Consider the following 15,478-nt stretch of genomic DNA (forward strand, 5'->3'; position numbering starts at 1 on the left):
TGTGGCTTTTATTGTTGAGGGACCGGATATTGAACAGAGTGAGCTTCATGTTGCTTTGTATGGTGTGGATGGACACGGGTGATTTTGCCAGGGTTTGCAGACAGGGGGCGCGCTCGTGTGCGTTATTGTGATGACGTAATCGAAGAGTGGAAGTCCGCTCAGCTGACCAGAGTGTAGGGATGGAGTGACCGGTCTAGGAGTAAGCAAACTTGTGACCGGAGCCTCTGTGGATGTATCTGGGTCGTCGTAGAAATCCGTGGTTGATGATGGCAGAGATGCATGGCGGAGTGGAGTGGTTGTTGAGCTGGAGCAGCCAACAATAATGACCCATTGTTGACTGGCAAAGATGTGCTAATGACCGGGATGTGAACAGTGGAACTTGTAGGACTAGGGTGGAGGGGAGATGGAAAGGAATGTTTTTGATGAGCCAAATGGGGCCTCAGTGAGAACTTTCCCTCCTCTTCCTTGAAACCGTGCCATGGAAAGTTCAACGGTCCATTGGTGTGGTGGGAAAGGAGGAGGGGGGGACGATGTCTCTGGGTTTTCTCTGAGATCTTCGGTTTCCTCCCACACTCCAAAGACGTACAGGTATGTAGGTTAATTGGCTGGGTAAATGTAAAAATTGTCCCTAGTGGGTGTAGGATAGTGTTAATGTGCGGGGATCGCTGGGCGGCACGGACTTGATGGGCCGAAAAGGCCTGTTTTCGGCTGTATATATATGATATGATATGATATGTCTCTCCCAAAAGATAGATTATTGATTAGTACGCGTGTTAGAGGTTATGGGGAGAAAGCAGGAGAATGGGATTAGAAGAGAGAGATAGATCAGCCACGATTGAATGGCGGAGTAGACTTGATGGGCCGAATGGCCCAATTCTGCTCCTATCACTTATGAACTTATGAAAAGATGTGCATCCAATATTATTATTATTATTAATCTGATAGCCAACAATCAGAGCAGTGATATTAAAAGGCCCAGTAGTTGTGCACCGAGCTGATACCTGTGCAGGTGACCCGGAGAAACAGTCTGAAGAAGGGTCTCGACCCGAAACGTCACCCATTCCTTCTCTCCCGAGATGCTGCCTGACCTGCTGAGTTACTCCAGCATTTTGTGAATGAAGCGTTACCTGGGACAGCTCTGCCTCGGGTCGCCATGGTTACCGTCACCGTCGTCACCTGACCCCGCAGGTCGCCATGGTTACGGTCACCTGCCCTCGCTGCACGCTCGGCCCCGCCCAACAGTCGCCATGGTTACAGTCACCTGACCTCGCTACACGCTCGGCCCCTCCCACCAGTCGCCATGGTTACAGTCACCTGACTCTGCACATTGCTGAGGCCGTTCCTCCGGTCTTGACCTCGCTCCTCCGGTCAGTCACCTAACCCCCCGACCCACCCCCCCCCCCCCCACCGCTCGTCACCTAACCCCCCGACCCCCCCCCCCCCCCCCCCCCCCGGCTCGTCACCTAACCCCCCGACCCCCCCCCCCCCCGGCTCGTCGTCGGTCCGTCCCCCGACCAGCGGTCGCCACGGTTACCAATCACTCGCGCACCGGCCCCGCCTGAAGGGTCGCCGTCACGTGACCTTTGTCTGACCTCGCAGGCGCGGCTGCGTTCTCGCGCCTCGACGGTTTGTTTTTGAACCTCAGCCGTTGGCCACTTTTTTTCCTTTTAATCTTATTATTAAAGAAAAGATTTGCTTCATCTGAGGGACGAAGTCGGGTTACGAAGGCTGGGGGCGCGGCGCGGCGCGCGGCTGAGAAGGAGAAAAAAGGCCAGGCCAGGGACGGGGCTCTTTGGGTCGAGAAGCGAGAGATATGAGACGGTATTTATTTCACAGAACGCTGGAGTAACTCAGCGGTTCGGGCGGCATCTCAGGAGAGAAGGAATGGGTGTCGTTTCGGGTCGAGACCCTTCCTTCTTCAGACTGATGTGAGACGGGATCAGAGTGAGCAAGAAGTGGTGCTGCGTCACTCAAGTAACTAATGGACAACAGAGACTAGGTATCTCTCTAACAAGCGCTGCCTATAAAATAGAATCAGATTTTTTGTTTAGATTTAGAGATACAGCGCGGAAACAGGCCCTTCGGCCCACCGGGTCCGCGCCGCCCAGCGATCCCCGCACATTAACACTCTCCTACACACACTAGGGACAATTATATTTTTAACATTTGCCCAGCTAATTAACCTACATACCTGTACGTCTTTGGAGTAGAGTCATAGACTGATACAGTGTGGAAATAGGCCCTTCTCGGCCAACATGTCCCACCCAGCTAAACTAGTCCCACTTGCCTGCGCTTCGTCCATATCCCTTCAAACTTTTGTTTTTTTCTGCTTTCTACTGCACAACCGCCAACAGCTGGACTATCTCATGCAGGTTTCACTCGCGTGGGTACTGGTTACAAAATGGTTGTTTTAGATTTTTATGTGGGCACGTTTGGTGAGATGATCCATGTCCAAGTTGTTGAGCTGTGTGACTTTTGAAGAGTGGCAAGGTTGGTGCACATCTGGTGGTGTCGGCAAGGATGTTCCACTCTGGGATAGTCCATGGATATAGTGACTGTAGGCAACTATTTCCGTTTGCTCTAATTCGAGTATAAATGAAGTGACCTGAAGACGGCTTGTAAATTTCTGGGTATTGGATTGAATGAAGTGAGATATGTTACTGGGGGTGATGCCATGAGTCTCTTTGTAGAGTACACATAAGCGGGCTTTGGTGTGTCTTGACTCCAGCGACTCCCAGCCAAGGCGATTTAACATATCGGAGACGCTTGACTATCTTGAGTAGTCGTCACAAACAAACCGTGTTGCACGCCTCTGAACCTTGTCAAGGGTGTCAATGTTTTATTTTTCTGGTGAGGGTTCCATGTTGTCTGGCAATATTACAACAGAGGGCAGACAAGTGTTTTGTACGCTACCTCCTTTGTTGGTTTGTCACAAGTGGATACATTTGTCTGGAGAAAGCCCAAAGTTCTGTTTACTTTTGTGGCAATCTGATTTATTTGTCTGTTCCAGGCTAGACCAGATGTGAGTTCAACTCCCAGGTATGGGCGGTGATCAACCTCTTTAAGCAGGTTGTCTCGCATCTTGTACCGGTTTATGATCGGCTTGACTTTATGAGTAACTCTCATAGAAAAGCATTTGGTGTCATTAAAACCCATTTGCCAAATGGTTTCCCAATTGCAAAGATAATTGAAAAGATGTTATTTTGAAGAACCTTGGCATCTTCGGCAGCTTTGACCTCTCGATACTTGTCCTATCCATGTACCTGTCTAACTGTTTCTTAAACGTTGGGATAGTCCCTGCCTCAACTACCTCCTCTGGCAACTTGTTCCATGACCCACCGCCCTTTGTATGAAAAAGTTACCCCTTGGATTCCTATTAAATCTTTTCCCCTTCACCTTGAACCTATGTCCTCTGGTCCTAGATTCCCCTTCTCTGGGCAAGAGACTCTGCATCTACCCGCGGTCTAGGCTTAAGCTCAGGGGTGACCGCGCTTTTGCGGTTGCAGCTCCTAGACTGTGGAACAGCATCCCTCTCCCCATCAGAACTGCCCCCTCCATCGACTCCTTTAAGTCCAGGCTCAAAACCTATTTCTACTCCCTAGTGTTTGAGGCTCATTGAGGAGGCGCTGTGAACTGTTTTGTATGTGCTGTTATGTTTGCGTGCTACTGTATGTTTCATTTTTTCCCTTAGTACCTAATCAGATGTACAGCACTTTGGTCAACGTGGGTTGTTTTTAAATGTGCTATACAAATAAAATTGACTTGACTTGACTTGACTACCCCATCTATTCCTTGGAGAAGAAGGCACAGCTGGGGCAGTCCCTTTCCCACAACACAAACTTGCCCATCGATAATAGACACAAAAAGCCGGAGTAACTCAGCGGGTCGGCCAGCATATCTGGAGAAAACGTGACGGTTCGGTTTGAGACCCTTCTTCAGAAACTGGGCTTCAAAGTCAGGCGAATCCCTCAGGAAAGGTCAACATTGTGTGGTAAGTTTACAAAAAACATGTCCATGGTTTTAGGTCATAGTGTGTTCTTACATCAAGTTTAAGCACTCAAGGAGACTTGGAACAGGATAAGATGCAAAAAGCTGGAGTAACTCAGCATGGTCAGGCAACATCTCTGGAAAAAAGGAATAGGTGAGGTTTTGAGTCGAGACCCTTCAGACTGAGAGTCAGGGGAAAGGGAAATGAGAGATATAGATGGTGTATTGAACAAATGAATAAAAAATATGTAAAAAGCAAGGATCAGCTTCCTTGAGCTTCTTGCTCTGAAGTTTGTTATCCCATGAAGTTTAGTAAAAGGGCATAAAGTTCCGGAGTAACTCAGTGGGTCGAAAGCATTTTGTTTCTTTCCAAGCATCATCTTTGGAGAACATGCACCGGTAACGTTTCTGTTGGGACCCTTCCTCAGTCTGAAGTTTCCTTGTGTGTTTAAGGCCTCATTGAAATTGTATTTTTTGCTCCAAAACACTATCTGAAGGACCATTTCAAGTACCTTCTAGGGTATCATTTCTTTACTCAAGTAGTGAATTACTTAATTTTCCAATGCCACCACCTTTTTGTACACCTGCTGTAATGCTGAAGATCCTATCCCCTTGAATGTTTCAGACCTGCCCTTCTTTCAACTATGTCCCTGTGCAGTTAAAAATTCTAGGTTTATTTGTCTTGCATTCCTCCTGCAATTTAGTCTTGTATTCCTCCAACAGCAGTTTGCTCTGCCTAATTGACTTATTTGGTTTTCCTTCTATATTTCATCCCCCAGATGTATAATCTACATCACATCAACATTGTGTGTTGGATTAAATCCTACCCCCAGTTTGGCAAACTCTACAAATCTTGGGGATGTATTCAACTGATTTATATGTATCATGGTGGGAAATTTCATCTAGCGTTACATTTAAATTTTTGCCTCTGAAAATTACTTTCATTGTAAACCTGGAAGCATTATTGCCAGCTGTTTGCTCCAGTGTTAATGGTAATATAGGATTGATGGTAATAGACGTGCTGCTTCTTGGTGATAAGTGATAACCAACCCTGAAGCCCCATTGTGACAATCATAGGTAACTTGTATCATCAATGATTAAAGAAACAGAAACTAATTTCAGGTTTTTAACTCTTTCACTCAGAGAAAAGAGAGAAAAAATGCTACCAAAGCCTGGCGTGTTTCACTTTTTGTGGGAGATTTGTTCAGGTGCAGTGGATGAAGGAAGTACAGTGAGAACATTTGGCAGGTACGTGCCAATAGATGCATGATTCACATCAACACTTGCCTTGCTTTCCCCTACATTCCTCTTTATAAGGAAGTAATACACAGAAAAAGCCTCCAGACAGATTTCTTCTTGCACTGATCTAGTTTATCCCTCACATGAGTCAACAACCTCCTTCACCTTTGCTCTTCTAATAACAATCTCTAACTGACTCCCAGTTTGACTTCCACAGCTGTCTTGCACTTCATTAAATAATGATTCTATATGAAATAAATACTTGCACACATTTGACCTGGTATTGTTTTTTTGTTGGCCTGTTATGACAGAATTTGATAATGCAAATTGTAAATGTTTCAATGTTTACTAGCTTGTATGTCAATATATTAATTGACTCATGAAGAAGTGAATTGATGCTTATACAAGGTCATGTGATGGGAGCAGAATTAGGCCTTTCGGTTCTTCAAGTCTGCTCTGCCATTCAATCATGGCTGATCTATCTCTCCCTCCTAACACCATTCTCCTGCCTTTTCCCTATAACCCATGACACCTGTACTAATCAAGAATCTATATCTCTGCCATAAAAATATCTGTTGACTTGGACTTCAGCCTTTAGAGTCAAAGAATTCCACAGATTCGCCACCCTCTGACTAAATAAATTTTATCCTCATCTCCTTCCTAAAGGAATATCCTTTAATTCTGAGGCTATGACCTCTCGGGCTAAACTCTCCTACTAGTGGAAACATTCTCTCCACATATGAAGAAAGGAACATAAGGATATGGAGTGAAGTGGTAGTAAGTGAGTGAGCTGTTGTAAATAAAGAATAGTGTGGGCCAGCTGGGTTGAATAGCCTATATCTGACTTTCAAATTTGATGTAACAAAAGGATTGTGATGTAAACTTCCTTTTGGCGCTTTCCTCTAGCCCATTTGGCTTAGCTCAGTTGCCCATTGATTCTTCAGGAAATATTGCTTTGCAAAAGGTAAATGGATATGTTTGTTTCCAGACTGAACTGTTTGGCAAATGTAGTGCTTTATGAAGATAGACACAAAATGCTGGAGTAACTCAGCGGATAACCATATAACAACTACAGCACGGAAACAGGCCCGTTCGGCCCTACCAGTCCACGCCGACCACTCTCTCTGACCTAGTCTCATCTACCTGCTCTCAGACCATAACCCTCCAATCCCCTCTCATCCATATACCTATCCAATTTACTCTTAAATAATAAAAACGAGCCTGCCTCCACCACTTCCACCGGAAGCCCATTCCATACAGCCACCACCCTCTGAGTAAAGAAATTACCCCTCATGTTACCCCTAAACTTTTGTCCCTCAATTCTAAAGTTATGTCCCCTTGTTGGAATCTTCCCCACTCTCAAACGGAAAAGCCTACCCACGTCAACTCTGTCCGTCCCTCTTAAAATTTTAAATACCTCTATCAAGTCCCCCCTCAACCTTCTACGCTCCAAAGAATAAAGATCCAACCTGTTCAACACCTCTCTGTAGCTTAAGTGCTACAGGCAACATTCTTGTAAATCTCCTCTGTACCCTCTCCATTTTGTCGACATCCTTCCTATAATTTGGCGACCAGAACTGCACACCATACTCCAGATTCGGCCTCACAAATGCCCTGTACAATTTTAACATTACATCCCAACTTCTATACTCGATGCTCTGATTTATAAAGGCAAGCATACCAAACGCCTTCTTCACCACCCTATCCACATGAGATTCCACCTTCAGGGAACAATGCACAGTTATTCCCAGATCCCTCTGTTCCACTGCATTCCTCAATTCCCTACCATTTACCCTGTACGTCCTATTTTGATTTGTCCTACCAAAATGCAGCACCTCACACTTATCAGCATTAAACTCCATCTGCCATCTTTCAGCCCACCCTTCCAAAAGGCCCAAGTCTCTCTGTAGACTTTGAAACTCTACTTCATTATTAACTACACCACCTATCTTAGTATCATCTGCATATTTACTAATCCAATTTGCCACACCATCATCCAGATCATTAATGTAAATGACAAACAACAGTGGACCCAACACAGATCCTTGGGGTACTCCACTAGACACTGGCCTCCAACCTGACATACAGTTGTCAACCATTACCCTCTGGTATCTCCCATTCAGCCATTGTTGAATCCATCTTGCAACCTCACTATTAATACCCAACGATTTAACCTTCTTAATCAACCTACCATGTGGAACCTTGTCAAATGCCTTACTAAAGTCCATATCGACAACATCCACAGCCTTGCCCCTATCAATTTCCCTGGTAACTTCTTCAAAAAATTCAAGATTAGTCAAACATGACCTTCCAGGCACAAATCCATGTTGACTGTTTCTAATCAGGCCTTGTTTATCCATATAATTATATATATTGTCCCTAAGTATCTTTTCCATTAATTTTCCCACCACAGACGTCAAACTAACAGGTCTATATTGCTAGGTTTACTTTTAGAACCTTTTTTAAACAAAGGCACAACATACGCAATGCAATGCGCCAATCTTCCGGGACCATCCCCGTTTCTAATGACGTTTGAAATATTTCTGTCATAGCCCCTGCTATTTCTGCACTAACTTCCCTCAATGTCCTAGGGAATATCCTATCAGGACCTGGAGACTTATCTACTTTTATATTTTTCAAAAGTGTCCGTACCTCCTCTTCTTTAATCCTCATAATTTCCATCACTACTCTACTTGTTTCGCTTACCTCACATAATTCAATATCTTTCTCCTCGGTGAATACCGAAGAAAATTAATTGTTTAATATCTCCCCCATTTCTTCCGGCTCAGCACATAGCTGTCCACTCTGACTCTCTAATGGACCAATTTTATCCCTCGCTATCCTTTTGCTATTGACATATCTGTAGAACCCCTTGGGGTTTACTTTTACATTACTTGCCAAAGCAACCTCATATCTTTTTTTCGCTTTTCTAATTTCCTTCTTAAGATTCCTTTTACATTCTTTATATTCCTCAAGAACCTCATTTACTCCCTGCCGCTTATATTTATTGTATATCTCCCTCTTTTTCCGAACCAAGTGTCCAATTTCCCTGGAAAACCACGGCTCTTTCAAATTATTATTCTTTCCTTTCCACCGAACAGGGACATAAAGACTCTGTACTCTCAAAATTTCACCTTTAAATATCCTCCATTTCTCTATTATATCCTTTTCATAAAACAAAATGTCCCATTTCACTCCTTTTAAATCCTTTCACATCTCCTCAAAATTAGCCTTTCTCCAATCCAAAATCTCAACCCTTGGTCCAGATTTGACCTCCATAATTATATTGAAACTAATGGCATTGTGATCACTAGACCCAAAGTGCTCCTCAACACATACCTCCGTCACCTGACCCGTCTCATTTCCCAACAGGAGGTCCAACACTGCCCCTTCTCTGGTAGGTACCTCTACGTATTGCTGCAAAAAACTATCCTGCACACATTTTACAAACTCCAAACCATCCAGCCCTTTAACAGAATGTGATTCCCAGTCTTTATGTACGGAAAATTGAAATCACCCACAATCACTACTCTGTGCTTACTACTAATATCTGCTATCTCCTTACATATTTGCTCTTCCAATTCTCGTTCCCTATTTGGCGGTCTATAATACACCCCAATAAGTGTTGCTAAACCTTTCTCATTTCTGAGTTCCACCCAAACAGCCTCCCTAATCGAGCCTTCTAGTCTGTCCTGCCAAAGCACTGCTGTGATATCCTCCCTGACAAGCAATGCAACACCCCCACCTCTTGCCCCTCCGATTCTATCACATCTGAAACAATGAAATCCTGGAATATTTAATTGCCAATCGCAACCCTCCTGCAACCATGTTTCACTGATCGCCACAACATCATACTTCCAGATGTCAATCCAGGCTCTAAGCTCATCCACCTTTCTTACAATGCTCCTAGCATTAAAATATACACATTTAAGGGACCCATCATTTCTTATTCTCAGTTTATTTATTTTCCCTTCTTTCTCGCCTACATATTGGGTCTAAGTGTTTCCCTTTTCTGCCTCCTGCCTCACACACTGCCTATTAGCTATCTGTGTTTGAGTCCCTCCCCCCAACCGTACTAGTTTAAAGTCTCCGCAATTACCTTAGCAAATCTCCCCGCCAGGATATTGGTTCCCCTCAGGTTCAGATGCAACCCGTCCTTTTTGTACAGGTCATACTTCCCCCAGAAGAGGTCCCAATGATCCAGAAACTTGAATCCCTGCTCCCTGCACCAGTCCCTCAGCCACGTATTTATCCTCCACCTCACTCCATTCCTATTCTCACTATCGCGTGGCACGAGATTATTGCTTTGGAAGTCCTTTTTTTTAACTCCCTTCCTAGCCCCCTAAATTCTTCTTTCAGGACCTCTTCCCTTATCCTACCTATATTGTTGGTACCTATATGTACCACGACCTCTGGCTCCTCTCCCTCCCCTTTCAGGATATCCTGGACACGCTCAGACACATCCCGGACACCGGCACCAGGGAGGCAAACCACCATCCGGGTCTCCCGACTGCGTCTACAGAATCGCCTATCTGACCCCCTCACTATAGAGTCCCCTATTACTATCGCTCTCTTCTTCCTTTCCCTACCCTTCTGAGCAGCAGGGCCAGACTCCGGGCCAGAGGCCCGGGCGCCGTCGCTGCCCCCAGGTAGGCTGTACTCCCCAACAACACTTAAACAGGAGTATTTATTACCATGGGGTACATCCACTAGGGTACTCTCTAGTCCCTGCCTCTGCTCCTTGCCCCCCCCTAACCGTGACCCACTTGTCTACCTCCCGTGGTCTTGAAGTGACCACCTCTTTATAACTCCTCTCTATAACCTCCTCACTCTCCCTGACCAGATGGAGGTCATCAATCTGCCGCTCCAGGTTCCTAATACGGTCCCTTAGGAGCCCCATCTCGTCGCACCTGGCGCAGATGTGGATGTCTGGAAGACTATCAGACTCCCAGATTCCCCACATCCGACACCCAGAACAATAAACTGCCCTGGCACTCATACTCCCCAAACAAAGCCCCGTGCTCGGTTTCTAAACCTACCGCCCGGCCGCTACTTCAACCGCTCCAACCGCCCACCCAAAAGAACTGGGATAGGGGAGTATTTCTGGAGAAAAGGAATAGGTGACGTTTCGGGTTGCAACCCTTCTTCAGGCTGAACAAAGTCCTGAACAGGCTAAATCTTCCCAATTGATAAAACTTTCAAACCATATACAAAATAGCAGAAACATATTGGACCTATCTCTCTGGTGTAGCGCAATGCTGTCCCTGTTGTCAACTTCTCCATTTAAACATTTAAAAAATATTTTAGGTTAACTAATTATGATGCCAGGATCTCTGTGGCAGCACTCTCTGTTCATCGCAATTCAAATGATTACAGACTACAAGTCCTCACTTCACTGGTAGAACCATTTGAAGCTCGGATCGGAACAGAATATATGGCACTTGGAGAGATGGAAACCACAACAGGTAGAGTGGGGGAGGCTATGAGAATGATTTGTTTCAGTCCAGCATATCTCGCTGAATTTCTCCAATGCGGCTTCCTCGTTTTTTCTAAGCTTAAAGCAGCTTTCGTTCTTAAAGCCACCTAAATCCTAACTTTGTCATTAATAATCTATTCAAACACTTCTTTGCTGCACTTTTTTTGACACTGCTCCTGTAAGGCATCTTGGGGGTGTATTACCACAATATAGTTGATAGATAAATACAAGCTGCGCTTGCAGGCAATTCCAGCTTGTGCATGCCAATGACTGCTTGTTCCATCTGTCCATTATATCTCAACTTTTGTCCATTAAATCTCAAGCTGTCTGTAGTGCAGATTTAAAACCAGCAGAGGTCAGTACTTAATCCAATTTCCCCTCAATATTTGTATAGCTTAAATTTGGGTATTAAAAGCACAATTCCAGTTTGTCATTAACATGTGGCAGGTTTAGAAAACTAGTGAGACAGACTTCCAGAAGCCCTATTGTTACGGGAATGGTTAGACAGTTATAGATTACACTCTGCTAGCATAATGGGCTATTGTTTGCAGGTGTAAACTAATGATCCTGGGGTGTGTCAGGGAATTTAAATTAATGTAATTAGATAAACATGGAATAAAAGCAGGTGTGTGTAATATTGATCATGAAACTAATGGATTGTTATGAAAATTAATTTGCTTAGGCCTTGGGAAAAGTCTGTTATTCTCAAGTCTGGAATACTCCAGATCCAGTGGTTGACCTATAACTTCCACTGTTTAGGGTATCTAGGATAAATGCTTAAATTACCAATGGAATTAGTATTTCATGAACAATTACAAATGTGATTGTAATTCAGAGGAGAGCTGGACCCAACCAACAAGGGTAATTGAAGAGGATTCCATCATCTTCCTGTCTTGCGCCTTGGGGAAGTGAGCTACTCCGAACAGAAAACCCAGGGTCTCGCCCTGTCTTTGTGGAGAGGTGCAAAGCAGTTTCTCGAGGGTTTTGATGGTTAGGGATGATAATTCGATTAATTGTCAAGAAGACATGGGTTACGCTCACATTTGCTGGAGATGATCATTGCCTGATTCATTTGTAGCATGAAAGATTATTGAACTGCAACATTGCAGTGAAATGATATACAAATCTCAGTGTATGTGTGCATCGATTGCAAAGGGGGTTAAGCATTCTTTCCGATCATCAGCAAATGTCCTGAGTTTTGATCACTTCAAGGCTAGCCAACTCATTGTAGAAGCAGCTGCAAAAAATTGGGCCTCATCATTGGACTCTTTGTAGATGATATACTTGGCATCAGCAACATCTCTATCACTCTTCCCAAGTTGCAGTGCCCATAATCCAGCGGAGCCCTTCCATGTGATTTATAAAGGGTATGAACATATGAATTGGCTGCAGGAATAGTTCACTTGGCTTCTTGAGCCTGCTTATCCATTTAACAAGGAAATGGCTGATTATAAATTCAGTTTTGCAATTCTATCTACCTGCTATAACTGTTCACACCCATGCTTATCAATAATCTATCTATTTCTATTATAAAGTGTTGAATGTGCCTTAAAGATGGTCTGCCTTTGTTGCATATTTGGTGCATATGTGACTTTGGACTAGTGGAAGACCTATAACTTCCACTCTGATTCTAGTATATTGGCCCATGATACTCAGAACAAAAATGGTATCCTTAGTCTTAAATGGTGACCCTTTATTTTTAAACATTGATTCCTAATTCTAGATTATACAAGAGAAAATAATTTCACCGTGCCTATTGTGACAAGTCTGTTCTCGTTTATCTAAGCTCTAATAGAAACAAGTGCAGTCTGTCATATGTCCAACCTATTCTCAAAAGTAATTTTCTCATTTCGGGAGTTGGTCTGGTACTCTGAATTGTTCCCAATGCATCAACATCCGTCCTTGAATAAAGAAGCAAATTCTGGATAGATGCTCCAGATGTGATCTCATCAGTACACTGTATAACTGAAGCATAACGTCCCTACTTTTGTATTCAATTGGCCTAGCAACGAACAATAACATTCTGTTAGCTTTCCTAATTACTTGCAGCATAAGTTCTTTCGGTTTTATATTCCATGCTGGTATTTACATAGCCATGGATCCCATATGTTTGAAGCTGACATTAGCGTTCCCTGCTACTTGCAAAGGTTTATGTCCCAGCCATCCTTCAATATATGCCATTAAGTATATATGTCTCTACATTCTTTATTCCACTCTACATTTTATACTTTTATATTAAATATCTGCACACTTCACAAGTCTATACGTCCAACTAATATCTGATCACTTTTACCCACAGTAATGACACATTTTTTGTCGAAAATCAGTGGTTTAGGTCTCTATGAAACTAAGGCGCCGTTTTGAAACCAGTCTTCTGCTTATTTAAGTTAGTCTCATTTCCTCAGATGCAAATTCTGGCTTTTGCTACACTTGCATGGAATGGCTATCTCCTTTGTTCTTCCCTTGACCCCAATCAATTTGGTTGAATTGGAAACCCTAACAAACAAACTTTGTGCAGAATAAGACATTTTGATATAATTGAACAAGGAAAAAATATCATGCTTGTAAGCATTCTTGAATGGAAGGAAGGTGCAATATTCAAAATATTATGATTAACATGTGCAAGTTGTGGTCTGACAATTTTACAGGATCAAATGCAAGTTATGAAATAGTTTGGAGTAGTCACTCATCCTGTCACTCCATTGTTGTCTCAAGTTGTTTGATGCTAATTTTTTTCTGATTGAGAAGAGAATGTAGGGATATAAAAGAAGCTAATTGGACTATTTGTCCCTTGATCTTTGAGTTCAGTTGAATATCACCTAGTAAATCATTAATGAACTATTTTAAAATTTGGATTCTGTGGTTCATTATGCAGTTAACTGAAAAATTGGATGATCATAGCTATTTTCTTATCCACTTTGTACTGGGCAAATGGGCCAGCTGCAGTACTTTGGCTAAGATGGAGAAGCTCATCACAGGACTTTGGAAACTTCACTCAGTTACATTGCTTTTTGCACATGCTACAATGGTTTTGATTGCTGGGATATTAACTTGGTGGCATTTTTTTTAGGCAACGTTCCTGTGATCCAGGCTCGGCTACTAATTGATGTGGATGGAGTTGACTTGCCATTACTGGAACATGCTGTAGAGGAGCTGAGAAATTACTTCCAACAAAGAGACAGAAGTGCCCTTGAAACCAAGAGAACAGGCAGAAGAGATGTGTGAATGTGTGCACTCAAATTTGCCTTTGGAGTTGCAGTTACTCGAGCCTCGGGTGTGACAGCTGTTTGTGTTTATAGCTGTCTGATTTCTCTGAATCTGCTCTGTTTTGGGCTGGTATAGAGCATCTAGTCTGCTTCCTGCATGTTGTGCTCACCTTGCCCTTCAGGTGTCACAGCTTGGCTATTATTAAATGTTTAAAGTTCAACTAGCATTGGGAAAATGCTAATGTATTTGGAGTTTTGAGTATCGTTACTGAACAATTATAGTGGTACTGTACATTGTGAGATTTTGATTGTAACCCGTACTACATCAGTGAAAGAAGGAAATTGGATTTTGACCATTTTGCAGACTTGTTTTCTGTTTGAATTTTCAAGATTAAGACTGGAGGATACTTGTTTTTGCTGCTTGTATAGAATAAATCTTAAGTTTTGCAGAGCTTTGCGTGTGTTATCTTGTTGGATATTTAATGTAGGTACAAAAAGTACCAAGATATCCTTCCAAAACTGGAGCAGATATTCAGGGTGCTACTTAGATTAGGTCTCGAGGATAAAAGTTCTGTGATCACAAGGATAATTGAGTATTTTGGGAAATTACATATTGCCCACTTTAGTCCTTATGAACAAATTGCACAACCCTTGCTGTATGAAGTAAGCAATTTCTGACTACCCTCAGACTAATTTCTGACTGCCTATTGTATACATGGGGAAGCTATGCAGCAGATTGAGTATAACACATTAAAACAGAAGCAAGAGTAGGATATTCATTCTCATTGTGGCAGTGGGTTTATAAATGGTGCTACAATGCCATGTCTGAAGCCTGTATATTAGAAACATAGAAAAATAGGTGCAGAAGTAGGCCATTTGGCCCTTCGAGCCGCACTGCCATTCAATATGATCATGGCTGATCATCTAAAATCAGTACCCCGTTTCTTTTTCCCCATATGCCTTGATTCCTTTAGCCCTGAGAGCTAAATCTAACTCTCTTAAAAATATCCAGTGAATTGGCCTCTACTGCCTTCTGTGGCAGAGAATTCCACAGATTCACAACTCCCTGGGAGAAGTTTTTTTCTCATCTCAGTTCTAAATGTTCTACCCCATATTCCTAAACTGTGACCCCTGGTTCTGGACTCCCCCAACATCAGAACATTTTTCCTGCATCTAGCCTGTCCAATCGTTTAAGAATTTCATGTGTTAGACAATAGGTGCAGTAGTAGGTCATTCGGCCCTTCGAGCCAGCACCGTCATTCACCATGATCATGGCTGATCATGCACAATCAGTACCCCGTTCCTGCCTTCTCCCCATATCCTTTGACTCTGCTATCATTGAGCTCTATCTCTGTTGCATCATTCCCCAGCAAGTCCTTGATATCCACTGACCCAGTGGTTCTCCATGCAAATTCTGGATTGCATGTGAAGATTGTGACAGGCTGTCCCCAAATACTCTTTGAGTATTTTGATTGTAAGTTAGGAACACATCTTTTCTCTTCATGTTATCTTCTGGTTTCTGCTCAGGGTATAACTAACCTGAAAGCAGACTGGACATACAGTGCCCTCC

At 43.2% G+C, this 15,478-nt stretch overlaps 1 protein-coding gene across 7 annotated transcripts; it reads left to right on the forward strand.

Annotated features, from left to right (window-relative positions):
• The first annotated feature begins 1,301 nt into the window (after window positions 1–1,301).
• Window positions 1,302–14,339, forward strand: ten1 (TEN1 subunit of CST complex). 7 transcript variants are annotated; one of them, XM_078426689.1, is made up of 5 exons: window positions 1,302–1,367; window positions 3,802–3,991; window positions 5,131–5,235; window positions 10,534–10,691; window positions 13,773–14,339. In XM_078426689.1, exons 3-5 carry the CDS (start codon window positions 5,147–5,149, stop codon window positions 13,925–13,927), a joined length of 402 nt encoding a protein of 133 aa, XP_078282815.1. In that variant the 5' UTR covers window positions 1,302–1,367; window positions 3,802–3,991; window positions 5,131–5,146; the 3' UTR covers window positions 13,928–14,339. The 7 variants fall into 7 exon arrangements, with proteins under 7 accessions (XP_078282815.1, XP_078282811.1, XP_078282810.1 ...); XM_078426685.1 differs by having other exon boundaries at window positions 1,309–1,367; window positions 3,692–3,991; XM_078426684.1 differs by lacking the exon at window positions 1,302–1,367 and adding an exon at window positions 1,548–1,999 and having other exon boundaries at window positions 3,692–3,991.
• The last annotated feature ends 1,139 nt before the right edge of the window (window positions 14,340–15,478 follow it).

This window comes from Rhinoraja longicauda, chromosome 32, assembly GCF_053455715.1.
Source record: "Rhinoraja longicauda isolate Sanriku21f chromosome 32, sRhiLon1.1, whole genome shotgun sequence".
Taxonomy (NCBI): domain Eukaryota; kingdom Metazoa; phylum Chordata; class Chondrichthyes; order Rajiformes; family Arhynchobatidae; genus Rhinoraja; species Rhinoraja longicauda.

Coding starts and splice junctions, on each gene's coding strand:
- ten1 (XM_078426689.1), top strand. CDS start 5,147: ATGCTACCAAAGCCTGGCGTGTTTCACTTTTTGTGGGAGATTTGTTCA. Junction 5,236..10,533: donor ACAGTGAGAACATTTGGCAG/GTACGTGCCAAT, acceptor AAAATATTTTAG/GTTAACTAATTATGATGCCA. Junction 10,692..13,772: donor AGAGATGGAAACCACAACAG/GTAGAGTGGGGG, acceptor CATTTTTTTTAG/GCAACGTTCCTGTGATCCAG.